The sequence below is a fragment of the Podarcis liolepis genome (assembly GCF_965112155.1).
Source record: "Podarcis liolepis genome assembly, chromosome: 13".
Classification (NCBI taxonomy): domain Eukaryota; kingdom Metazoa; phylum Chordata; class Lepidosauria; order Squamata; family Lacertidae; genus Podarcis; species Podarcis liolepis.
Window position 1 is genome coordinate 6,840,006 of NC_139573.1, and position 26,253 is coordinate 6,866,258.

A 26,253-nucleotide genomic window follows, 5' to 3' on the forward strand; every position below is an offset into this window, starting at 1 on the left:
TGGGAGAACTCGTCATGACCTGCCTCCTACATGGCCCACCTAGGAACACAGAAAACTGTCTTATACTGGTATTGAGATCAGTAATGCCTGCAATTTCTGGCAGCAGCTCTCAAGGGGTTCAGACAAGCGTCTCTGCCAGCCCACCCAGAGATGCTGAGGATTGAACCCTGAGCACAAGGCAGGTGCTCTAACCACTAAGCTCTGCATCCACTCCTCGCTTCTCCATTCCCCGTCATTATCCCCATTTACGTCCCTCAATAAATGGACCTGCGGGTGAGCATTTTGCGGTCACCGTGGGCAACTGCGGAGAGCACTTCCATCTTCCCCAGATTCCCCCCTCGCGCTACACGCACTCAGAAGTATTATCTTATTTCTTGTTTACGCCTCTCCCCACCCCGTCCCCGCCGACAGGGCAGCCGAACGGAAAAAAATGACAACAGAAGCAAATGAAAATCCAATATCCAATTCCATTAGAATCAGAACTTGTAAGCGGCGTAAAATCAAATAAAACCACATGTCAGCAGGATGTAAAATGACAAGATTAAAAACAGCCAGACTGTTAAAATCAACCGTCACCTGCTCTAATGCCTGCTGGGGGGAGAAAAGGGAAAAAAGGAAAGAGGTTTTTGTTTTGTTTCTGTTAGTTAGTCAGGACAGAAGTGGTTTATAACCATCTTTCCAGAGGAGGAAATCCCATTCTAGGGGCGCCCATGCCGATAAGGCCCTGCTCCTCATTTTATGTCTGTCTCAAGGTTCTGGCATAAAGGAGGAGCGAGGCTCGTCTAAAGGTCTTTACTGTAGGACTGGGGTGGGCAACATTTTTATTTCCCTGTTGAGGGCTGAATTCCTTTGAGAATAATGCGTCAGGGGCTGCATATTGTGTGGCTATTCCCTCCCCCCCCACAGGTGGAATAAATGAAGACAACGGACACAGAGTTTTAGGTTAATGGGCGAAATTGGCCACAACTTTATTGATTACAGGAAAGAAGGGTATTGGCTTTAGGCATTGGCCCTAACCGACTATCCGGTCTGACCGGGAAGGGTTAAACACCAACAGGGGGAGCCACCCGAGATGCATATCCCTAGGCGCTCCCCGAGGGGTTACCGCTCGGGGGCGCGCTTTAGGCCCTAGCCTCCGTAGGTTTCGGACGAGGCGTCGCCCCTCGGAGTCCTTTAACGAACTACCCTTCAAGCATTGGGGGAGGTGATGGCGTTCCTCCCCCCCAACCTCATCTGCATGACAATACCCCGGCCAATGCCTACCGCCAAAACCGAGGGAGTTGTGACGATTTGCTACGAGGTAGGCGAAAAAACCAAGTGGCTCACAAAACCAGCCAATTAGCCAAATGGAAAAACTCCTACCAGGCCCCTTGCGGCGACCAGCCGAAGCCCATAGCAAGGTCAGTGGCAGAACCTAAAGGGCGGGTGGGTGGGAAAACCGCGTCGTCTCCAGGGAAGAAAGGGGCGAGCCAAGGGCTGCCCCGACCTTAAGTGGCCTTACAAAGGCCCGCCCCTGCCGCCAGCCGATTGGCTGGCGCCACAGGGTATGTTAATTGAGGGAATCCCCTGTCTCCCGCGAGGCTGGCACCAGCCTCGCGAGAGCGAGTGTGGGTGGGGTCGCGATCCCACAACCCCCCCTCCTCCTGACGCTCGGAAGGGGCATTGGCAGTGGGCGTGGCTATGGCAACAGTGGGTGGAGCTGGAGAAAAATGGGGCGGAGCCTCCCCTTCCATCCCTTTTCCTCCTCATCCAGCAACCTGCAGGGACAGAGTTTCTCCCCACTTGCGATTCCAGCAGCTAGCAATTTGACAGCGGAGGTAGAACCTAAGCCTTTCGTCTCCGGTAGACGCAGACATAGGCGCCGACTCCATGGGGCTTGAGGGGGCCCGAGCCCCCTCAAAAATTCGTTTGGGGGGGCTCCGCCCCACCAAAAATCTCCGGCGCCCCTCCAGCAGAGCGCCATCGCCGCCCCTCCCCCAGCCCAAAATGCACAGGGTCGGGCTGCATGCCTCCTGCCCTCCCTCCCGAGCAAAAGCTCCACCCAATTTCCTTCGGAGCTGATTAATAGGCGCAGCACGCTCTCCCCTATTTGCTCACGAGGAGGCGGGGCCACTTTATTTGCATATTCATGAGCTTATTTATTATTCATGAGCTTTCCCGGGCCCCCCCCAATATTTTTTATAAGTCCGCGTCCCTGGACGCAGACAGCCTTACCCTCCGTTAATTTTCCAGTTCTCTTCTAAAGCCATGCAAGTTGCTGGCCGCCGCTAACCCCTTGTGGCAGGGAGTTCCGCAGTCTGCACCGTGCGAAGAAGGTTCTTTCGTTTTGTCTCGCATCTCCCAACATTCGGCTCCGTTCGATGCCCCCTGGTAGGACGAACTAGCTTTAATACACCACCCCATTGTGATTTCGCCCCATCTCTTTCTCTGCCCCACTAATCCAGGAGGAGCAGGCCAACAGCAACCTGGCCAAATTCCGGAAGGTTCAGCACGAGCTGGATGAGGCCGAGGAGCGGGCGGACATCGCCGAGTCCCAAGTCAACAAGTTGAGGGCCAAGAGCCGTGATATTGGGGCAAAGGTGAGAAACCTCTGGTGTGTTATCGCTCCTCTCCAACTCCTATAATTTCAGTTTCTTCCCCCCGCCACCTGATATCTGCATTTCTCCACTGACTCCTTCTTCCTCTCTCCCTGTCCCCTTGCAGAAAGGTCTGAACGAGGAGTAACTCCTTTTGAAGATCAGACGCCCCCCATCCTCGAATCACACGTGTACCCCCAGCTCCACACCTGAAAGGCAGTGGAGGACGCTTCCCCCCCGCTCTGTATATCAGCACGGCCCCCGAAATGTAGAATAAAGGCTATCAAACAGCTATTGCGTTCCGTGTGTCTCTGTACGTGTCAGGGGCTATTTGCCAGAGTGGTATATGATATAAAGACTCGCAGGGTACGTGCGAATGAATGCCGGTTGCTAGAGGCAAGCCAAGAGAGGCGTTTTGCTAAATCACTGTGCTGGAGCTAGAGGAGCCTTTTGGTCTGGTGCTGAAAGATCACTTAAATAAAACCAAACTGCGAGCTGCAATAAAATGTTGCAGCATGAAGTGCTCCAGCTCTGTCCTCCAACCAGCTGAGCTCTACCGCCCTCCCCCGGAAACACCATTCCATTCACTCTTCCCCTGGTTTTCTTTTGCTTCATTTCCCAGCAGATATTTGGTTATTAGTGGCCACAAAGTCTGCCCAGTCCTCCCTGAGTTTTTCTTTTTAGGGATTACTTCCTCTTTAGTAGTCCTCCCCCCTAAAGATTTTCTGTTGTCCTTCTGCAAATTTGCGGTTCCCCCTAAACATGATGGTACTGCCTGGGTTTTTTTTTGGTGTGTGGTATTGTTTGGGCTTCAGAAACAATGGCACTCTTATCCTAAACATCAGAATTATAAGGAATAATCATGATTTTACTAAGCATTTAGTGGCACGAAAGGTGCATTGCTGCTTAATAATAATAATAATAATAATAATAATAATAATAATAATAATAATAATTGTACCCTGCTCATCGGGCTGGGTTTCCCCAGAGTATAAGGGGGTGAAAATCTGTGCCCTGAGGAAAAGAGACAATCTCTGGGCTCATCCAGACGACCTGTTTATACCCCATTTCTCCTGTTTTTTTAATTGCACAAAGCTTACACAGCTGTCAGGCTATTCCCGGTATTTACTGAGTGTTGCTTCTGATCTGTTTGCGGGGTATTTATATGTATTCCCATCCGTCATTCGTTCGCCCCACACTTTCCAACATATGTTCCCATCACTGCAAGAAGCCCTCTCTCTTTTTAAGAGGATTTGTGGCACTAGGGGGACAGAGCCCTTAAATCCATCTTAATTGTGCAAACCCGAGTTTCCGGATATGTGTCTGAATCTCTCCGTGCAAAATGCAGCCTGGAGATGCCCTCTGTGTTGCAGCCCTGGTCCTCTCAGGACAGCACCCTTGACCAACCCCTTCTCCCTGGGGGAGTCTGCCTCTTCACTGATGTAGAAGCACCAAATTCACAGCAAAAGGCAAAGTTCCCTTTTGTCCAAAGTATCCAGAGTTGGTGTTTTGCCCAGTTTTCTAGCAGTATCTCAAGCCCCTTCCTGAACAACGGCTGCCACCTTGTGGCTTTCACCTGTTATTGGCTAATTGGGCCTAATCTCTTTCCTTGTAAGGAAGAGAGATTTGCTAAAACGATGCTTTTGAATTCTGGTGCTGGAGGAGACTCTTGAGAGTCCCATGGACTGCAAGAAGATCAGACCTATCCATTCTTAAGGAAATCAGCCCTGAGTGCTCACTGGAAGGACAGATCCTGAAGCTGAGGCTCCAAGACTTTGGCCCCCTCATGAGAAGAGAAGACTCCCTGGAAAAACCCTGATGTTGGGAAAGATGGAGGGCACAAGGAGAAGGGGACGACAGAGGAGGAGATGGTGGGACAGTGTTCTCGAAGCTACAAACATGAGTCTGACCAAACTGCGGGAGGCAGTGGAAGACAGAAGTGCCTGGCATGCTCTGGTCCAGGGGGCCACGAAAACACGGACACGACTAAACGACTAAACAACAATAACAGGGTCACAATCACACCATACAGAATTCCGGGAGCTGTAGTTTGTTAAAGGAGCTGAGAGTTGTTGGGGGGCCCTCTTCCTCTCCTAGAGCTACAATTAACAAAGTGGTTTAACGATCAACCCCTCTTCCTAGGGGACTCTGGGAACTGTAGCTCTGTGAGGGGAATGAGGGGTCTCCAAGCTGCTCGCAGCACTCTTAACAAACTACAGTTCCCAGAATTATTGGGGGGCGGGGAGAGCCACAACAGTTTAAAGTGGTATCATAGCACTTTAAATGTGTAGCACGAATGTGGCCTGAATTCTACTCAGAGTTAGAACCATTGGAATCAACGGACCTTAGTCATGTTCATTCTTTTCAGTGGATTTACACAGTGGGGCGCTAATATTGGTTATAACCCTGACTTTGAGGCTTAGCTTTCGATTGATTAAATTTGTGTATTGGGTGTCACTAAAATTCCTGAATTGATTTACGCGCAAGTAAAAAAGAATAATGCAGACATTAAAAAAGATCTAACAGTATAATTGTGGCAGCCCCTAAATTGTGGAATTCCCTTCTCCAAGTGGTGTGCTTTGCATCATTATATAGTCTCCATCATATGCTGAAAGCACACATCTTTACCCTTCCTGGACTTGGATATCTAAGATTTAGATTTTCTTTGCCATAGTTTTGAGCTTATTTTTAAGTTGCTATAACGCTGGATATCTCTGGGACCTTAAAGCAAAAGGTGGGTAAGAAATCAGATAACTGATAATTTCAGGTGCACTATTTGAATGTCTAGAGCAGGTGTCGGCAAGGCTCACCGGGCACGGGCCGGATCACTCCCGTGGAGATCGTCCGTGGGCCGGGCCGGTGCAGCGCGACGCCAGAAATCACGTCTGCGCATGCCCAGAGGCCAAAAATCGCTTCTGAGCAGCAGTGACTGAGCAGTCAGACCTCACCTGGAGTACTGTGTCCAGTTCTGGGCACCACAATTCAAGAAGGACACTGACAAACTGGAACGTGTCCAGAGGAGGGCAACCAAAATGGTCAAAGGCCTGGAAACGATGCCTTATGAGGAACGGCTAAGGGAGCTGGGCATGTTTAGCCTGGAGAAGAGGAGGTTAAGGGGTGATATGATAGCCATGCTCCAATATATAAAAGGATGTCTCATAGAGGAGGGAGAAAGGTTGTTTTCTGCTGCTCCAGAGAAGCGGACACGGAGCAATGGATCCAAACTACAAGAAAGAAGATTCCACCTAAACATTAGGAAGAACTTCCTGACAGTAAGAGCTGTTTGACAGTGGAATTTGCTGCCAAGGAGTGTGGTGGAGTCTCCTACTTTGGAGGTCTTTAAGCAGAGGCTTGACAACCATATGTCAGGAGTGCTCTGATGGTGTTTCCTGCTTGGCAGGGGGTTGGACTCGATGGCCCTTGTGGTCTCTTCCAACTCTATGATTCTATGATTCTATGATTTTCGGTGTCTGGGCATGCGCAGAAGCGATTTCCGGAGCCACGGAAGAGAGTCTCCGTGACGCGCTGTGCCGGTTTAGCGCAGTGTGCGGGGACTGGCCAAGCGGGCGGCTCAGTTTGGGGCGGCTCGTGGGCTGCTTCCGGCCCATGGGCCTTAGCTTGCCAACCTCTGGTCTAGAGCAGGGTTCCAAAGGCCAGTCGTGGCCCTCCAGGGCACCCCATTTGGCCCACAAGGCATTTCCCCCCCAAATTACACCCACCCATCAGCTGATGTCAACTGAGGACAGGGTGAAATCTAGCAGGAAACCGGCTAGCTCAGACAAGGCAGCAGACATTATTATTATTTTTAAAACTGTGTACTGCTCTTCATCTAGGGTCACAGAGCGGTTCGTGTCATAGAATCATAGAATCATAGAGTTGGAAGAGACCACAAGGGCCATCGAGTCCAACCCCCTGCCAAGCAGGAAACACCATCAGAGCACTCCTGACATATGGTTGTCAAGCCTCTGCTTAAAGACCTCCAAAGTAGGAGACTCCAACACACTCCTTGGCAGCAAATTCCACTGTCGAACAGCTCTTACTGTCAGGAAGTTCTTCCTAATGTTTAGGTGGAATCTTCTTTCTTGTAGTTTGGATCCATTGCTCCGTGTCCGCTTCTCTGGAGCAGCAGAAAACAACCTTTCTCCCTCCTCTATGTGACATCCTTTTATATATTTGAACATGGCTATCATATCACCCCTTAACCTCCTCTTCTCCAGGCTAAACATGCCCAGCTCCCTTAGCCGTTCCTCATAAGGCATCGTTTCCAGACCTTTGACCATTTTGGTTGCCCTTCTCTGGACACGTTCCAGTTTGTCAGTGTCCTTCTTGAACTGTGGTGCCCAGAACTGGACAAATAATAATAATTGTCACAATAATAGAAAATGAGAATGCAAAGTAATAAAACAGAAACAATCTGCAAGCACAATTAAAAGGCCATAGCATGTTAATCAGCTAAAGGTCTGGTTAGAGAGAAACGTTTACGCCTGGCGCCTAAAGATATGTAATGAAGACGCCAGATGAGCCCCTCTGGGGACAGTTGAAAGTGAAGCTAAACTCTGCAAAAGTCCCCGTCCTGGTCTTATGGGGATACCTGGTGCATTGGTCCTCAGCATCCCAAGGATCACAGATTTAATCCCTACTTGTCAGCTGATTAACGGGGGTTAAATCCTGCTCAGCCCAGCATTCCTCTTTGAGCCTCGGGAGGCTCAGGCAGGAGCCTGGCGGGGTTGCCAGGAAGCCCTTTGGCGAAAGCGCTTCCAAGCAGTTTGGCATTCCTGATTGAGCCTCCGAAAACAGCAGCTGTGGGGCTTTGCGAGAGCCCTTTGCAAAAGCGCTTTCAAGCAGCCCGGCGTTCCTCTCTGAGCCTCGGTTCTCAGAGCTTCAGGCAGGAGCAGTGGGCCAATGAGATCTGCAGCCCAGCGACACCCAGAGACCCACAAGCACCCCACCCCAGCTATAAACCTGCGCTTGTGATTCCTGCGGCGCTTTGCCCCCAAGTCACAGCCCTTTGTGCAGAAAGCCTATAAGTCCCATGCTGTATCCAAACCACAGATTGGTGCCAGCCTTGTGACAGCAGGAATAGCCTTTTGCCAAATCACAGAGGTGGAAGGGTCTCAAAGGCCCTTGTTGGCCAACACAGGAAATCCTCTGCAAGGCGCACCTTCTGTTTAAAAAACTTAGTGAAGAAGAACACCACTACCTTCCAACACAGTCTGGGTGGAGAGGGACATTTATGTGCATTTCTGTTCTCCAGTATGCACCAGTTTCGGATACATGCATGCCATACATTTAAAGCACACAGCTTCCCCCCACCCAAGAATCCTGGGAGCTATAGTTTGTTGAGGATGCTGGGAATTGGAGCTCTGTGAGGGGTGGACTACAATTCTCTCTCACCATAGTCATAATGGATGACTATGACCTTTCATACATTGCTGAACTACAACTCCCATCAGCCCCAGCAAGCTTGGCCAATGGCCAGGGTTGATGGGAGTTGTAGTCCGGGAATACCTGAAAGGCCAAAGGTTCCCTGCCCTTAGTGGGTTGATTGTACCAGTTGTAATCAGCTTAATTAGTGAGTGAAATCTGCATGTATTCACAGCAGAATGAACACAGAAGTCCCCCACCTTCTCTCACCATAGCTGAACTTGCTGTAAAGTTTGGTGGCAGTGGTGACAAAGCGGTTGCTTCTCACACCCACCCACACAGCCCCACCCACCCACACCACAGAATTAACTTGCGGAACTGCCTGCCACATGAAACTGGTGGTGGGTGCTAGCATGGGAGTCTTTTGAAGGGGATTAGGCAAATTCGTGGACAACAGGTATGCTGATGGCTGTTATCAATGATAGCTAGCTAGATGAACTTCCATGTTTAGACACAGTGTAGCTCTGAATTTCAGTTTCAGGCGTGCAACAGCAGGGGAGGACCCCGCTTGTGTGCATCCTGGAGGCATCCGATCTGCCCCAGTGAAAAGAAAAACCCTGACCTTTGATCTAGCAGGACCCTTATATGAACAAAAAACAGGCACCCTCTTAAAGACACATTATGTTAACAGGCACTGCTATTCACAGCTCTTTCAAACATTTACATTCAAAACAATTCACACTTTTCTTTTTAAAAAATCAGATGCTAAGCTTGTCAAGTATCATAGCTATCTGTACTCTTCCTGTAATTGCTGGTTTGCGACGTTTGTATCTACAGTACAGTGGTACCTCGGGTTACATACGCTTCAGGTTACATATGCTTCAGGTTAGAGACTCTGCAAACCCAGAAATAGTGCCTCAGGATAAGAACTTTGCTTCAGGATGAGAACAGAAATCTTGCTCTGGCGGCGCGGCGGCAGCAGGAGGCCCCATTAGCTAATGTGGTGCTTCAGGTTAAGAACAGTTTCAGGTTAAGAACAGACCTCCGGAACGAATTAAGTACTTAACCCGAGGTACCACTGTATATATTTTTGTTTGTGCTGATAATTGAAACCATGAAAATAGAAATAAAAGACAGCTGCTTGGTTAATCTAGGGCATTCCTCCCCCCCTTTAATCGACCCAAATGACAATCAATCAATCAATCAATCAATCAATCAGATTGAAGGAATAAACTGAATAATGGAATAAGCTAGCCTCACCGACTGTCTGGGAAAGTCCTGATTTGGGGAGTCTCAGGAGAGAGAACTGGAGGTTTTCCCCTACTGTAAATGAGATTCGCCACCCTGTTTCACACCCAGCAGAAAATTCCCATCGAAAAATTTGTTGGGGATGCAAAAGGAAAGGCGAGGGGGGTGTCAGCTGCTGAACAAAAGGCAGATTAAAATATGCATATGTGCAAATGAGATTAGGCCAGGCTGGTAGGTGCCTAAAAGGGATCAGAGGCATTAAGCCCAATATTCAGGGAGATTAGAAAAGATGAAAGCACGCAGATGTATAGATTAGGCTGTCTTACGCCGGATCCCTTGATTAAACTGATTAAAATAGGTCAGCACTATTAAAATAGACTTGGGAGGATTAGAAGGGGGCTATTGATAGATATTGTTTTTAACAGCAACAACAAAAAAATACCCACAACAAGGCCATTCCTGGGAGAGTCTATCTGACTTCCTGAAACAGCTACAAAAATTGTACTGAAAAATTCCTCCCTGGGAAAATGTCCAGGCAGTTCCTCGCATCCTGGAGCAGCCCTGTTTCTGCAAGGGAGAAGGGGCGCCTTTGGGCTCATCGCTCCGAGAAAGAAAATGGCGAGCAAAGTGCGACGCTCAGCTCGAGTGAGCGAGCCAAGCTACACACAAAGGCGGGGTGCATTTTCCGGGGGGGGGGGGTGTCTGATCAGATCCCAGCCTCGCAAAGCGGCTTGGGGAAGGGCGGCGTGAGAAGGATGCCACGCCACAGGTATGAAGTTCACGGCATGTAATGCCTTAAGAGAGAATATTATGAAAATGATATACAGGTGGTACATGACCCCAGTCAAGCTTGCAAAAGTATATCATTTGCCCGATTATAAATGCTGGAAATGTAAAGAAACTGAAGGTACATTCTTTCACCTTTGGTGGATGTGCCCTAGGATTAAGGCTTTCTGGGAAATGATATATAATGAATTGAAAAAGGTATTTAAATATACCTTCCTGAAGAAACCAGAGGCCTTTCTCCTGGGCATTGTCGGCCAATTGGTGCAAAAGAAGGACAAAACTTTTTTTATGTATGCTACAACAGCAGCAAGAATACTCATCGCTAAGTATTGGAAGACACAAGACCTACCCACCTTGGAAGAATGGCAGATGAAGGTGATTGACTACATGGAATTGGCTGAGATGACTGGCAGAATCCGAGACCAGGGAGAAGAGTCGGTGAAAGAAGACTGGAAGAAATTTAAAGACTACTTAAAGAAATATTGTAAAATTAATGAATGTTAGAAAGATGTTGCATAGAAACTAAGCGGTTTCCAGCTGTAATGCTTTAGGAGATATGAAAAAAGGATTATAAATGGGTAAAAGTTTAATGGTAAGGATTTGCTGAACTAACAAACTGAAATGGAATACAAAGAAGGGAAGTATGAGGAGGTCGGAGGAAATAAGGGTATGGAAGTTATGCTATTGAAAATTAATGTGTGTTTTTAACTGCTTATTATTTTGTATGTTTATTTTTTATTTTTTCTTATATCCAAAAATTCTTTCAATAAATATCTTTTTTTAAAAAAAGAGAGAAGGATGCCACGCGCCCTTAAATCGCAGCCTTGCCCCCTACCCCCCAAACAACCCCCTCTCATCCATAGGTGCCTACCTGTCCCGCTGCCTACCTGTCCCACTGAGATTCCTGCAACGCAGGGGGTTGGACTGGATGACCCTCAGGGTCCCTTCGGACTCAACGATTCCATTCGTGTCATTCAGAGCCCGCAATATTTCAGTCTGCCCGGGACTCTGCAAGAAGGAGAAGTATTTCATTTCCCAGCTCCGTGTCAAGAGGCAGGGCAACTCTGAGCTCGATATTGTGAATAATAAACACGAAAGAGTACCCCCAACATATTCACAACTGGCTTAGGCCTGTAAGCTCTGTGGTGGGATATCTGCCTTGCACAGCGAAAGTCCCCAATGGCACCTCCTGGTAGCTCTGGGTGATTTCCCGGCCTGAAACCCTGGCAAGCGGCTGCCAGCCAGTGTAAGCAGTGCTGAGCTAGATGGACTCTGCATAAGGCAATTTCCTATTGATGAACTTCCTTATGTGTGTGGGGGGGGGGGACCTGGCTGACCCTAGCCTTGGCGAAGACTTGACGTTTTCATCCCCCCCAAAGTTTTTGATTTGAGTTTCCATCGAAATGAGGCTGTATATTAATGTTTTAATGTTGTATTTTCATCTTGTTTTTAAGTTGTATTTCAATCAATTTGTTTTTATATCGGGTGTTAGCCGCCCTGAGCCCGGTCTAGGCTGGGGAGGGTGGGGTATAAATAAAATTTATTATTATTATTGACCTCTTTTGGGAGCAGGATGCTAGGCTAGAGGGACATTTGGTCTGAACCAGCTCTTCTTGCATATTATTTCTTATCAATGGACATGGGGCCCATCGGCCAGTTCCACTGCTAAGAGAAGGGGCCACAGACTGGCTCAATCCATACGATGGATCCTAGATAACGTTCTGGTTCCTGGAGGTTGGGATTAACTCCTGGACTTACCTCAGCCATCCAAGCAGTGTCTGTCGTACTCCTTCAGGGTGCTGTGGGGACGTGGGCAGTTCCTTGGTCTTGCAGAACGGCTGTGTGGCCTAGTTTTCCCTCACCGTTGCTGCCATCTTTACCTCCACCTGTTGAGAGTCAACAATGAGGGACACGCCTTCTCCTGCTTCCTCCACCCTCTCAGGTTGCAGGGGGTTGGACTAGATGACTTGCGGGGTCCCTTCCAACTCTATGATTGTTGTTACGGGACTTATGGTCTCTGTGTGTGGTTTGGGAGCTGCACGGTCAGGGAAAAATCAATGCTGTCCAGGGTTGTAAAGACTGCGGAGAGAATAATTGGGTGCACTCTTCCCACCTTGGATCAAATCTATGCTTCCAGGTGCCATAAGAAAGCTGCAGAGATGGCGCAGGATAGTGCGCACCCCGGAAATGATCTCTTTCAGCTTCTGCCTTCTGGAAGAAGGTCCAGGGTTATAAAGACTAGGACTAGCCGCCTGAGAAACAGTTTCTACCCAAATGCGATCTTGGTTTTAAACACATTGTAAGGAGCTTAGGACTTGCCGATCAGAAGGTTGGTGGTTTGAATTCCCGCAACAGGGTGAGCTCCTGTTGCTCGGTCCCTGCTCCTGCCAACCTAGCAGTTTGAAAGCACGTCAAAGTGCAAGTAGATAAATAGGTACCACTGTGCCAGGAAGGTAAACGGCGTTTCCATGCGCTGCTCTGGTTTCGCCAGAAGCGGCTTAGTCTTGCTGGCCACATGACCCGGAAGCTGTACGCCGGCTCCCTCGGCCAATAAAGCGAGATGAGCGCCGCAACCCCAGAGTCGGCCAAAACTGGACCTAAGGGTCAAGGGGTCCCTTTACCTTTACCTTTAAGGAGTCTCTATGGGAGTATATTGTATTTAAAAATGGGGTATCAGAGTTTTTAGTGGGCTAACCAGGCTGGGATAGCTGGGATAGCAGGCTTGTTGGTTTTTGAATGTCTGATGTAGATTTTTCAGTTTCGTCGTTCTGTATGGGACAATGACAATAAAGATTATCGGATCATCGTATCGTATCGTACCCAGTGGAAGGGAGCTGTCGGGGAACTCCCTGTTCAAAACTGCCTCTAAGCAGCTCCCCAGGAAGACACCTTAGTTATAAATGCAGACATCATTAACTTCAGGCAGAAAGATAACAGCCTAATCACAACACACGTTTAATGTCCACTTAAAAGTGCATTAAAACATTGATCAGCACCAACAGGATAATGAATCTGAATCTCCCAGCACCATCTCCTTAACCGGCGATGTTGCTCTCTTAAAGTGCCTATAGACAACAGGGAATGGAGCTATCTTCCTGGCCCGTGTGATAAACTGCTCTGTGTAGCTCCAAAGCTTGCCTCTTCTTGCAAGCTTCATACACCCGCTCTTCTTTCTCTCTCTGTCTTTCTCCCAGGCAAGCTGAGCATCTTGTGGGGAATGGAAAACAAAGGCAGCTCAAAATATTCCCTTTTTGCACCGAAATGCCTCTTTTCCCCAATAGAAAATCTCTACGCCATGGTCCAAGATGAATGCTACTGAATAAGTTCAATACAGATATATTGACAAAAGAATTGGTCTTGTATATGGTCTTGGCAGCTCAAATAGTCATTGCAACTCAATGGAAAACAACCCAGAATCTTACCACTCGCTCTGGAATATAGCAATAATGGAGAAAACTACTCATAATTTGAGATTTCGACAGGACGCTTTTTATATCATTTGGGCGGAACCATCATTTTCAAGACAAACCTCATCACAAGCCCAGAAAAATTGGAACGACGCTTGACAATCAAATCATGCCGATATTCTTTACTTGCACTTTTCCCAAACTTAACCCAGGCACAACTCATTCTACCCCTGCTTTATAGTTTTGCCTCTCATCTTTCGATTTCCATCTACGGTTTTGTATACGTTACACAAGGAAATAACGGTTTTGTATACGTTACACAAGGAAATCTCTGTGCCTCCCCAGCCCAGCCCAGCCCAAATGTACAGCTTGATACATTTCTAGTATGCAAAAGTACCTGGTGGTCTGAGGGCTCCAGAACTCAATATCCCCTTGCCTCTTCTTGTTTGGGATTAATCTGACAGAGGAGGGGATGCTGCCCTGGCTGGCGAGGGGAGGGTCTTAGGTTGTGGGGAGGGAGGGGAGGAGACAGCTGTGAGCTGGAAGAAAAGTGGGGAGCAATGTACTTGTCAGTCCTCTGCCTATTAATCTGTTCCAGCTCCAAACTGATTCAGCCCCATGGAATCCCATGACTCCCATCTTGTTTTGTCAGTTTATTTATTTCTCTACAAAATACAGTACTTACTTTGCACATAAATAATAACCCATGCTCTGTACTTTTGCAACAAAGATGGAGCGAGCTTGTTTTCTCCTGCTCTGGAGGGCAGGACTCAAACCAATGTCTGTATTTTTTGTTTCTATGGAAGCCGCCCAGAGTGGCTGGGGAAACCCAGCCAGATGGGCGGGGTACAAATAATAAATTATTATTATTATTATTGTTCAAATGGCAAGAAAGGAGATTCTGAGTAAACATCAGAAAGAACTTTCGGGTGGCAAGAGCTGTTCAACCCTTGGGAAGTGTTAGATCCCCTTCCTTGTAGGTTTAAAAATATATATATATAATTTTGATTAAGTTTTCTGTTTTACAACTTAAGATACTTGTTTTACCTCCTTAAGATATCAGTGACTTCCCTTCTTCTTTTTCAATGGTTCATTTACATATCATAAATCCCGGCATGTTTTACAAACACCTTTTTACAACATTCAGTATTCCATTATTGCATCCATCAAAGCTATTGAATTTATCTTGATGCTTTCAGTGTTTTCAGCTGTACCCAGTTATTTCCCACATATTCAATAAACATTTTCCAATCTTCTCTAAACATATGCTCTTCTTGTTCTCTCATTCCATATGTTAAGACTGCAAGTTGTGTATATTCTGTTAACTTAAGTTGCCATTCTTTAGTTGGGACCTTGCCCGTTTCCCAGTTATCCCAACAAAACATGGGCCGCAGTAGTGGCATACATAAACAACCTTTTTTTGACACCTGGGGGGTTTCAGTCTGAGTTATCCCCAACAGATAGAACTCTGGTTGTTGTTTTGAAGTACTTTTAAACTTTTTTTTTCAATTCGTTATGGATCATTTCCCAATACTCTTTTACCCTTTTGCAAGTCCACCCTGTGGCGTAGCGTGGGGGGTGCAGGGGGGGCCGGCCGCACCGGGCGCAACATCTGGGGGTTAGGGTTAGGGGGCGCAAATCCACGGGTTAGGGGGCGCAAATCCACGGGTTAGGGGGTGCAAATTACTTGCCTTGTCCCGGGTGCTGACAACCCACGCTACGCCACTGAGTCCACCTCATATGAAAGAACGTTCCTTCCACTTCTTTGTATCTCCAGCACTTATCTGATTCTCTCTCATACATCTTAGCAAGCCTACACCATCTGTGAATCATTTTCAGGTAGTTCTCCTTCAAAGAACAACACGCTGTAAACTTCAAGTCACTTTTCCAACGTTTCCCCCAGAGATTAACCTTCCTTGGAGGTTTTTAAGCAGAGGCTGGGTGGCCATCTGCCATGGGCGCTTTAGCTGAGATTCCTGAATTGCAGGGGGTTGGATTAGACCAGGAGTCAGCAAACTTACCGCACCTTGGGCCGGTGTCTCCAGGGCCGACCGCGGGGTGGGCTGGAGGGTGGGCGAGTGCGTGCCCATATGTGTACGCACACGCTATTTCTTGCACACTTCCAGGTTGGAGAAGCACTGGAAATAGCTTGTGTGCATGTGCACAGGCCTCCTCCGCCCGGATGTGCACCAGAAATAACGCTTGCACATGCGCAAATAATGCTTGCACATGCGCACAAGCTTTTTCCGGTGCTCCTCCAACCCAGAAGTGGGCAGCTGCGAAGTGCAGCGCTGGTAAGAGCGGGCAGCGGCAGCGGCAGCAGGTGGTGGGGGTCGCCGCAGGCCAGATAAACGAGTCCCTCGGGCCTTATCCAGCCTGCGGGCCTTAGTTTGGGGACGCCTGGATTAGACAACTCTTGGGGTCCCTTCCAAGTCTATGAGTCTATGAACAGAAAGCAGCTTACCTGCAGACGGAGTGCTTACCAGCTGGAAAGGGCAGCAAGGTGAAAAGTGTGGAGACACCCCCATTTACAAAATTCATAACTTGAGCTCGTGCCCACTTAGTTTCCCCCTTCCTAAGACATATTATTCTCTCTTCCTCCCCTATATGTGAGATTCCTTCATCAGGAACGTGTTCTTAAGTGCCCTTTGCTATATCTTACGGTGTCCTGGGCCCCAGGGCAACTGCTGAAGCTCTCTAGGCGGCACGTCTGGCGCATTCAATACCTATAGTTGTAAAGTTTCGAAACGATTTGTGTTTGCCTCGCCCAGCCGTGCCATGATGTTCTCAGAGTCTTTGGGTCTAGCAGGTGCTCTAAATCTGAGAATTAAAACAAGGGCAACCCAAACCCCCTCCCTTCTCCATTCCTCCCTCCGAAAGACAGTTGTCTCTCTCTCGCCCAGCCCCCTGCTGACCCTCGTCTCTTGCGGGTTTGGGGCCTGGCTTAGAAGGCGTCAGGCAAGCTGATGCGAGGGATGAGAGGAAAACCAGAAGAGCCCGGCTGGATCAGAAGCCCATCGAGACCAGGATCCCGTTCTCACTGACTAGATTAAGGTTGCCAGACGTCCCCGTTTCCCGGGGACAGCCCCCGGATTTACAAATCAGTCCCCTGACAAAATCCATCTATTTAGTAGGAAGTTGAAAAGTGTCCCTGGATTCACTGGAAAAAATCAGGTAACCTTAGACTAGATGCCCACAAGAAACCTGCAAGTGGGACCCGGGCACAAGAGCATTTTAAAATTTGTAATTAAATTTGTATACCACCCTATACCCGCAGGTCTCAGGGGTTCACAAGATAGAATCGCAACAGCATAAAACGCATAATAAAAACAAGAACAAGTACAATCCAACAACCCCACACTTACCCAACACATTTTAAAAGGGCGTTGGTTGGCTGTCAATCAGCCAAAGGACTGGTTAAAGAGGAACGTTTTTTGCCTGGCACCTAAAGGCATATAATTTTCACTTTCTGCGGTTTCCAGCAACTGGTATTCAGAACCACTGCTGCCTCTGACCATGGATATTCAATAAACACACGGGACGTAATCGGCTGTGTTCCTAGATAAATAAGGTATACTATTCATTGCATCAAACTGAAGTGACTCATAAAGTTCAACAAACGAACAAAGCAGAAGACCCAGTGGATTAGATCATTCTTCAGTCAGTTCATGCATAAGGTTCATGCTGACTGACCGAACCCAAAGGGTGCTCATCAATGGTTCCTCTTCATCCTGGAGAAGAGTGACTAGTGGGGTGCCACAGGGTTCTGTCTTGGGCCCGGTCTTATTCAACATCTTTATCAATGACTTGAATGATGGACTCAAGGGCATCCTGATCAAATTTGCAGATGACACCAAACTGGGAGGGGTGGCTAACACCCCAGAGGACAGGATCACACTTCAAAACGACCTTGACAGATTAGAGAACTGGGCCAAAACAAACAAGATGAACTTTAACAGGGAGAAATGTAAAGTATTGCACTTGGGCAAAAAAAATGAGAGGCACAAATACAAGATGGGTGACACCTGGCTTGAGAGCAGTACATGTGAAAAGGATCTAGGAGTCTTGGTTGACCACAAACTTGACATGAGCCAACAGTGTGACGCGGCAGCTAAAAAAGCCAATGCAATTCTGGGCTGCATCAATAGGAGTATAGCATCTAGATCAGTGTTTCCCAACCGGTGTTCCGCGGCACACTAGTGTGCCGTGAGACGTTGGCTGGTGTGCCGTGGGAGGGAGGCGGGCGAGGCGGGCGGTGAGAGGCGGAGGCGGCGAGGATCCGCGTCGAGCCGGGGGCGGCTCCGCGGTGGTGGTGCCGAGCGGCAGGGCAGCGCGTGCAAAAGGGAGGAGCGCGAGACAGCGGAGGAGGAGGAGGCCGGCATGTCCGGGCAGCAGCAGCAACAACAGCAGCAGCAAATCCCGGCGACGGCTCCTCAAGCCCCGCCGCCGCCCCCTCCTCCGCCCGCTATCGCCGCCACCACCACAACAGCCGCCGCCGCCTCAGTTGCCGCCGTCCCTCAGTCCCTCGCTCTGCTGCCTCCTCCCACCCCCAAAGCTTGGAGGTTCCCCGGCAAGGGGGAGGGAAAAAACTTTCACTTTCGTGCGTCCCTCCCGGCGTGACGCTGCGCGCTGACGTCACGGGGCTGTAATGGTGGTGTGCCGCAAGATTTTTTTCATTAAACAGGTGTGCCGTTGCCCAAAAAAGGTTGGGAAACACTGATCTAGATCAAGGGAAGTAATAGTGCCACTGTATTCTGCTCTGGTCAGACCACACCTGGAGTACTGTGTCCAGTTCTGGGCACCACAATTCAAGAAGGACACTGACAAACTGGAACGTGTCCAGAGGAGGGCAACCAAAATGGTCAAAGGCCTGGAAACGATGCCTTATGAGGAACGGCTAAGGGAGCTGGGCATGTTTAGCCTGGAGAAGAGGAGGTTAAGGGGTGATATGATAGCCATGTTCAAATATATAAAAGGATGTCACATAGAGGAGGGAGAAAGGTTGTTTTCTGCTGCTCCAGAGAAGCGGACACGGAGCAATGGATCCAAGCTACAAGAAAGAAGATTCCACCTAAACATTAGGAAGAACTTCCTGACAGTAAGAGCTGTTCGACAGTGGAATTTGCTGCCAAGGAGTGTGGTGGAGTCTCCTACTTTGGAGGTCTTTAAGCAGAGGCTTGACAACCATATGTCAGGAGTGCTCTGATGGTGTTTCCTGCTTGGCAGGGGGTTGGACTCGATGGCCCTTGTGGTCTCTTCCAACTCTAGGATTCTATGATTCTATGATTCTAAGGTCCATCCCTGTAATGGTGTCTATTCCATCTGTCTGGGTCCACTTTGCCTTATTTATCTAGGAACACAGCTGGTTACGTCTGTGTTCCTAGATAAATAATAGTGCCCCACCTATATGACTGAGTTGCCCCAGCCACTCTGGGTGGCTTCCAACATATATAAAAACATAATAAAACATTAGACATTTAAAAAAACCAAAACCCTTCCCTATACAGGGCTGCCTTCAGATGTCTTCTAAAACTTGTCTAGTTACTTATCTCCTTGGCTTGCAGGGGTCGCCTAACTCCATACCTTCCAACATTTCTCCGGTGAAAATAGAGACGTCCAAAGGAAAAGCGGGACATTCTTGGATCAAATGAGAAACCGGAACGGCTTCTTTAAATCTGGGGCTGTCCCTGGAAATTAGGGACACTTGGAGGGTCTGGTAAAAGAGATCAGCAGAACTGGGATAAAGGTGGGATGTTCCCAGGCCCAACCTGAGAAACCCTGATGTATCTCAATGCAGGCTGTGTGGGGCTATTTTTTTGTGGGTGATGAGGATACTTGTCAGGGCTTGAGGATGGTTGTGGGGCACCGCTAGAGCAGGAAGAGGCAAGTATGGGGCAACTGAGCCTTCTGGTTCAGAGACAAGAGCTTGCCTCAGCCAAGCAAAGGAACGGAGTTCATGAGGTTGGGGGGCTGAGGGCCAGATTGGAGGAACAGAAGAGGGACCCAAGTTGTGGGTTTGGGGGCTTGGGACAGAAGGGGCCAGCAGAGAGGGCTCTTGCTGTTGTTGTTTAGTCGTGTCCGACTTTTTGTGACCCCCTGGACCAGAGCACGCCAGGCACTTCTGTCTTCCACTGCCTCCCGCTGTTTGGTCAGAGAACACTATCCAACCATCTCGTCCCCTGTCATCCCCTTCTCCTTGTGCCCTCCATCTTTCCCAACATCAGGGTCTTTTCCAGGGAGTCTTCTCTTCTCATGAGGTGGCCAAAGTACTGGAGCCTCAGCTTCAGGATCTGTCCTTCCAGGGAGCACTCAGGGGTGATTTCCTTCAGAATGGAGAGGTTTGATCTTCTTGCAGTCCATGGGACTCTCAAGAGTCTCCTCCAGCACTAGAATTCAAAAGCATCCATTCTTCAGCGATCAGCCTTCTTTATGGTCCAGCTCTCACTTCCAGACATCACTACTGGGAAAACCAGAGCTTTTACTGTACGGACCTTTGTTGGCAAGGTGATGTCTCTACTTTTTAGAGACGGCTTGGTGAGAGCTAATTCCCCATAGCAGGGGACGGGGCACAGTTTTGGCGGCAGTGAGGTCAACTCAACCCAAATTCTGTTGCAGATGACATTAGGCTTGGGTTGCGCAGATGCATCTCTGCACTGACACCCTCTTTGTGCGTGTGTGCCCCCCCTCCAAATCCCCGGAATCTCACACCTCTTCCTGGATAACAGTTGCACTCTTGTATGGGTATCACCACTTTATACCAACTAAGTGGACATTATGTTCAGGGAACCGGGCCAGATTCAATTCCTCCAGCCTCTCTCCTGCGGATGCTTTTTCGCTAGCGCAGGAGGAGAGACAAAGGCCTCAAGATAATTAACTCTTCTCCCCCCCCCCCTGCAGCCACCCACCCCATAAGCTATCCCCTTCTTCTTTTTGTCTCGATATAAAAAGACCAGGATTCCAGAAAGCGAGCCAAGGCTGGGAAGCTGTCAACAGCAGCTGGGTGTGAAGAGAGATATTTGCCAGAGACAGGGAATGTAGCACTCCCAGATACCGACAGCAAGGATCCCAGCCTCCGACCCCTTGCTCCCCACATCCAACCCCCAACTGATGTGTGGCTCTCTCAGTTTCAACCCCCCCCAAACCCCCAAATATCCCAACTAAAAGAGACAGACGTCGGCAGACAGCTATGACTTTGCTAGAGCGACATCCCTGCGAGGGAGAGAAGGTTATGACATTTGGGACTTTCCTTTCCTTTTTATGTTTTCATTCATACTTTTTCAAGTTTATACATTTCATTAGTTTCACAATCGATTTAACATTTCGCAGTTTGACTTCCTTCCCCATCTTCCTGCAGTTCCTTTTTTTAAATATATATTTCCTGCATATCCAAATTCATTTAATTTGCTCCTTTAATTATCTACTTTCAATTTGCTCCTTTACTTATTTAATTACTTATCTACTTTTGTCTTTTTTTCTGTAATTTTGTCTTTTTCTTTTTTCTGTGATTTTAAATTTTTTTTCTCCAATAAATATCATTTAAAAAAAAATTATCTACTTTTAATATATACTTTTATGAATCTGCAGGTTATTACAATAACCCTGCCAATGTTTTTATCTAATTACAATTTTTTTTCTGTAAATATTCAATAAACCATTTCCATTCTTTTATAAAACGTTTGTTATTTTGATTTCTTATTCTTCCGGTAAGTTTCACCATTTCCACATATTCCATAAGTTTTTGTATCCATTCTTCCTTTGCTGGGACTTCTGCTTCTTTCCATTTTGGGGCGAGTAGCATTCTTGCTACTGTAGTAGCAAACACTACATGAATAAATTTCTATAGAATTTAGGTAGTTCTGTCCCTATAATTTCCAAAAGAAAAGCTTCTGGGGTTTTTTTGTGTGTGTTTTTTTTAACAAAAGTTATTTTGGGCTTTCCTGTTGGAAAACGTTAGATGCGTTAGATGTTTAATGTTAGATGTTTTGATTTGTTCGAAGCTGCCCAGAGTGGCTGGGGCAACCCAGTCAGATGAGCAGCATAAAAATAAAATATGAGATGAAATGAAATTCCTCTCTCTCACAATATTAGAGCTTGGTGGCATCCAGGAAAGCTAAATTTTGGAAGATTCAGGACAGGTGGAAGGAAAACTACGCAGCGCGTAACTGTGGAACTCCCTCCTGCAGGAGGTAGAGATGGCCACAAACGTGGATGGCTTTAAAATAGGATTGGACAAATTCATGGAGGAGAGGACTATGGTCAGAGGCAGCAACGCTTCTGAATGCCAGTTGTGCTGGAAACCACAGGAGGGGAGAAGACTCTTGTGTTCGAATCCTGCTGGTGGGTTTCCAATAGGCATGTGGTCAGCCACTGTGAGAAGAAGAGGCTGGGCTAGATGGCCCCAGAGAAGGCTCATCCCATGTTGTTGTGTCTTTTTCACATTCCTCTCACGCACCTGTCCAGACAGACCACAGAAGCGGCCTGTAGGTCCCCGATAGGGATGTCAGGGGGTTGGGGAGAAATTCAAACTGCCCACTCCACACTTCCCAGAGCAATTCATTAAACAAAACCGCAGCTCTCATTCGAAATGGATTTTGCAATGTTGTTCTCCATCCGAAAAAAGAGTGCAGAAATGTGAAACAGTGTGCATAAAAATGCAAACGTTTCCCTGTTTAATTTTTAAGCAGATTCCCTTCCCTTCCCACTCCCGGAACTTGCAACACAAGGAGACAAAGCAAAACTTGGTCATCTATTTCTGAAAACAACATGCAAGCATGCATTGTATTGGGGAAACTTATTTTAAAAAGGAAAGAAAAAAGTGTATCCCCTACAGTGGTGCATCCTGCGCTGTCATTCTACAACTTCTGGAGGATTCTGAAAACACACTTTATCCTGGTTTTTAACCCTTGAGGTGCATATTTTTGGGACCCAACCGATTGTTGTGACTGCGAGTTGTTTTTAAAACTGTTTTCAACCGTTTTCTTGAACCCCAGTTGATGGAAACCACAGGCAAACAGTGTGCTGTCGTGCTCAGGTCCTGCTGTGGGTCTCCCCAGGCATCTCTATATACTTCTTTTCTTCTACTTCTTCTTCTTCAGCGATCACTCGTAGCCGAGTAAGATTGTCTTCCATGAACACGGTCTTAACAGTGAGTCCGTAAGTGACTGTGGAGGCCAATTCTGGATCCACACGTCCTTCCACAGTGGGGATGTAGGTTTCCAGATGATAGCTGATCATGGTGAAGGTTTGCCAAATGTGCCTTCCTCCTAGCACGTTTCTGCCTTGCGTCCTGAGTTCGAGTGTCTTCAAAGCCCAGGACACCTTTGGCTGTTCTCCAACTGGAGCACTCGCAAGCCAGTGTTTCCCAATTGTTGGTTTTATACTACATTTTTTTAGATTTGCCTTGAGAGTTTTTAAACCTCTTTTATTGACCATCAGCATTACACTTCCCCTTTTTAAGTTAGGAATATAGTAGTTGCTTTGGAAAGACGATAATCAGGCATCCGCACAACATGACCAGTCCAGCGAAGTTGATGTTGAAGAATCATCGCTTTGACACTGGTGATCTTTGCTTCTTCCAGTACACTGGTATTAGTTCGCCTGCCTTCCCAAGTGATGTGTAAATTTTTTCAGAGACACCATTGATGGAATCTTTCGAGGAGTTGGAGATGGCGTTTATAAGTGGTCCATATTTCACAAGCATACAGGAAGGTTGGTAGTACAATAGCTTTGTAAACAAGCATTTTGGTTTCCCTACAAATGTCCCAGTCGCTATGTCTAGATGGGCCATAATTAACTCTTCCAGCAGGCTCTCCTTATGTAGGGTTGCCATATTTCAAAAAGTGAAAATATAGACACAAAAGTTATTAAGTTGTTGAGCTTTATTTGCAAGGGCTGAATACCAGCTATGTCTGGGAAATTCCAGACATATGGCAACCCTATCGTATGCCATTATTTATTGTTTTGCTAGTCGCTTTGTTTATTGTGCCTGCAATTCTGCTGCAATTTACTCCGGGATTACTCCTAATAGCCAATTTTTTTGGGGGGGGGTGATAGTTACTAAAGACACACAGGTGCAAAGTCTCTTTGTATGTTCAGCAGAACCCCAAGCTTGGCCAAAGTTTGTAATATTTTAAAAAATCAACAGGCCGGCATAGTTGGCGCTTGGGTGATACAGAAAATGAGCAGAAAATGGGAACCAACAGCATCTTGTTCTCGCTCAAAGTAATGACGGTGACTTTGGTCTGAGTCATTTGCTGTCTTCTTGTGAAAACCATGTGGCTTCATGTTGTATTGGTAACATGGGGGGCTGGGTGTTCCAGATAACATGATCCTTTCCTGCCCTTACCCCAAGGGACAAAAGAATGCAAGAGTGCGAACGAACTGCATGATCCCACTCATTGGAACTCTCTGCCTGTTGACAACAGAAATTCACTTTCACTGCGCTCTTTTTGTGCTCTGCTTAAAAATGCTGTTGTTTTAGGCAAGACTATCCATTGTAGTCCATTTCGGGATGTGGGTGGTGCTGTGGTCTAAGCCACTGAGCCTCTTGGGCTTGCCAGTCAGAAGGTTGGCGGTTCGAATCCCCACGACGGCGTGAGCTCCCGTTGCTCTGTCCCAGCTCCTGCCAACCTAGCAGTTCGAAAGCATGCCAACTAGATAAATAGGTACGGCTACGGCGGGAAGGTAAACAATGTTTCTGTGCGCTCTGGTTTCCATCAGGGTGTCCCGTTGCGCCATAAGCGGTTTAGTCCTGCTGGCCATATGACCCAGAAAGCTGTGTGTGGACAAATGCCGGCTCTCTCGGCCTGAAAGCGAGATGAGTGCCGCAACCCCATAGTCACCTTTGACTGGACTTAACCATCCAGGGGTCCTTTACCTTTTACCCATCCATTGTAGTGAACGATGGTATAACAGAACAAAGAACACTAGCCTGAGGTACAAGGCAAGGATGCCCTCTTTCCCCAATTTTATTTGTATTGGGCATTGATTCTCTGGGCAATATAATTAGAGAAGATGGAAATATAAAAGGAAAAAGGAAAAATGGAAAACAGAAAATAAGCTTACTTGCATATGACACCTTGCTAACAATCGAAAATCCGTTGGAAAATACGCAGGTAATAAAGGCACCTTTGGAAAGAAAGAAAAAAGTCTATCTGGACATGTAGTGTGTTGACACACGCTTTAGTATTATCTTTAGCGCATCGTTGATTTCAATTATATTTTCTGAATGTTTCAAATAGTTGCCTTAAACTCCACACCCCCCCCATTGCTTTATTCTTTCTGTAAACCACTCTGAGGTTTCGTTATAATCAAACCGTCCATGGTTCTTGCAAAATAAATAAATAAAAGCAAATACTCACTGGATCTGTATGTTACCAATGCAGTGTGCAAGCAGACTGGGGGCAGGTCATCATGGAACCTCTGAGCATGTGCCGTGTACCGTTCTCTCGCACCCGAGTCTCGAGGGCCATCTGACAAAGTGCCTGGCAGTCATAGGACATAAATTCTGCATCAGGGAGTCACAACTTCTACAATTTTAAAAGGAGAAAGATTTATTCAATCTGAGAAGAAGCCAGAATATCTGTTTTAAGCCCAGAATATGCCCCATACGGCTTCTTTCAGTCTACGTCAGGCATCCCCAAACTCAGCCCTCCAGATATTTTGGGACTACAACTCCCATCACCCCTAGCTAACAGGACCAGTGGTCAGGGATGATGGGGATTGTAGTCCCAAAACATCTGGAGGGCCAAGTTTGGGGGTGCCTGGTCTAAGTTGTGTGTATTAATTTTGCCTTTTAATGCTCCGAATCGCACTGAGATCTTCAGATGAGGGGCGGTATAGCAATAAATAAAGTTATCCACCAGGAAGAGATGAATCTCTGTGTACAGAAGGAACGAAGCAGAATAGACTGCAGTTTAATCGTAAATAAATTCAATGACAAATTATTCTGCTCCTACAAGCTGTGGGGAACTTTGCAGGATGGTTAAGGCCCACCTACCGGCCACAAGAAGATCTTCCTTGCCACCTCCTTTAACCGTGCCAGCGATGAGGACTAGAATCTTGCAGCAAAAGCAGATTCTGCCGTGGCAGAGGCACCACCACAGTTCCGCGGGATATACAAAGGGCTGCGGATGCGTCAGAACGAAATCGAGCCCTGCAACCTCGCGCTCCACCTGCCTTTGTCCTGCCGGGAGGCACCCGTCCCACTCAGCACCCCAGTCCAGCTGCTGCCATCCACCCCCACCTAAAAAGCATCTTAGCTCTCACTTCCCTGGGCCTTTGGGGCTCCCCCCCCCCATCAGCCATTGCACGCCAGCACGGACCGCTTCCTGCCCCCTCCTCTGCGACAAAAGAGAGCCGGGCCCAGGAAATGATCCGAAAGCATCCTAGTGCCACAAACAAAACAGGTGTTAATCCCCAAACCTTGCCAAAACCTCCATCTCCCCCCTCCGGCCGCTTAATCCCACCCCTGGGCTTATCCTGGCTCCGAGCACCTGTCCCCCATTCCCCATCCCTCCCTCGGCCGGTCAACAATAGCAGCTGAGAATCAGCGCCAGTCAACAATGGCAGCTGTGAATCAGCACCCCGGTCAGAAAGGCCTTGGGAAGGCGTGAAGTTCCCGAGGGGGGGGGTGGAGGTAGAGGGAGAGAGCTAATTCCAGCTCCCCATCTCTGACCGCCCTCCGAGGCCCCCCCGTTCCCTCAAACAACCCCCATGCCGTCCGCCCAAGGTCAGGGAAGGTGACCGGGGTGGTTTGGAGGGGAGGGCAGAGGTCAAAGCCAGACATTTCCCTCTCTCCCATTCCCCCCCACGGCATTCTTTGAGCGTCATCCCTCCTTCGCAAGCGACATCCTGTCCGCGCACCGGTGATG

General features: G+C 47.8%; 1 protein-coding gene and 1 long non-coding RNA gene across 5 annotated transcripts in view; one reads left to right on the forward strand and one right to left on the reverse strand.

The window, feature by feature from the left end:
* MYH7 (myosin heavy chain 7) overlaps window positions 1-2,868 on the forward strand; it is a 44,393-nt gene extending 41,525 nt beyond the window's left edge. For 2 of the 3 annotated variants that reach the window (XM_083472449.1, XM_083472450.1), the window contains exons 39-40: window positions 2,445-2,579; window positions 2,704-2,868. In XM_083472449.1, coding sequence (XP_083328575.1) covers window positions 2,445-2,579; window positions 2,704-2,724 — 156 coding nt within the window. In that variant the 3' untranslated portion in view covers window positions 2,725-2,868. Of the gene's footprint in view, window positions 1-2,444; window positions 2,594-2,703 lie in introns of all 3 variants that reach the window. The other variant, XM_083472451.1, reaches the window with a different exon arrangement.
* LOC310692252 lies at window positions 2,215-26,218 on the reverse strand. 2 transcript variants are annotated; one of them, XR_014518679.1, is made up of 4 exons: window positions 25,380-26,218; window positions 24,742-24,909; window positions 11,733-11,860; window positions 2,215-2,367 (listed from the first exon to the last, which is right to left on the reverse strand). It is a non-coding gene; the product is annotated as an uncharacterized lncRNA (long non-coding RNA). The 2 variants fall into 2 exon arrangements; XR_014518680.1 differs by lacking the exons at window positions 2,215-2,367; window positions 11,733-11,860 and adding an exon at window positions 24,446-24,508.
* Window positions 26,219-26,253: the final 35 nt, after the last annotated feature.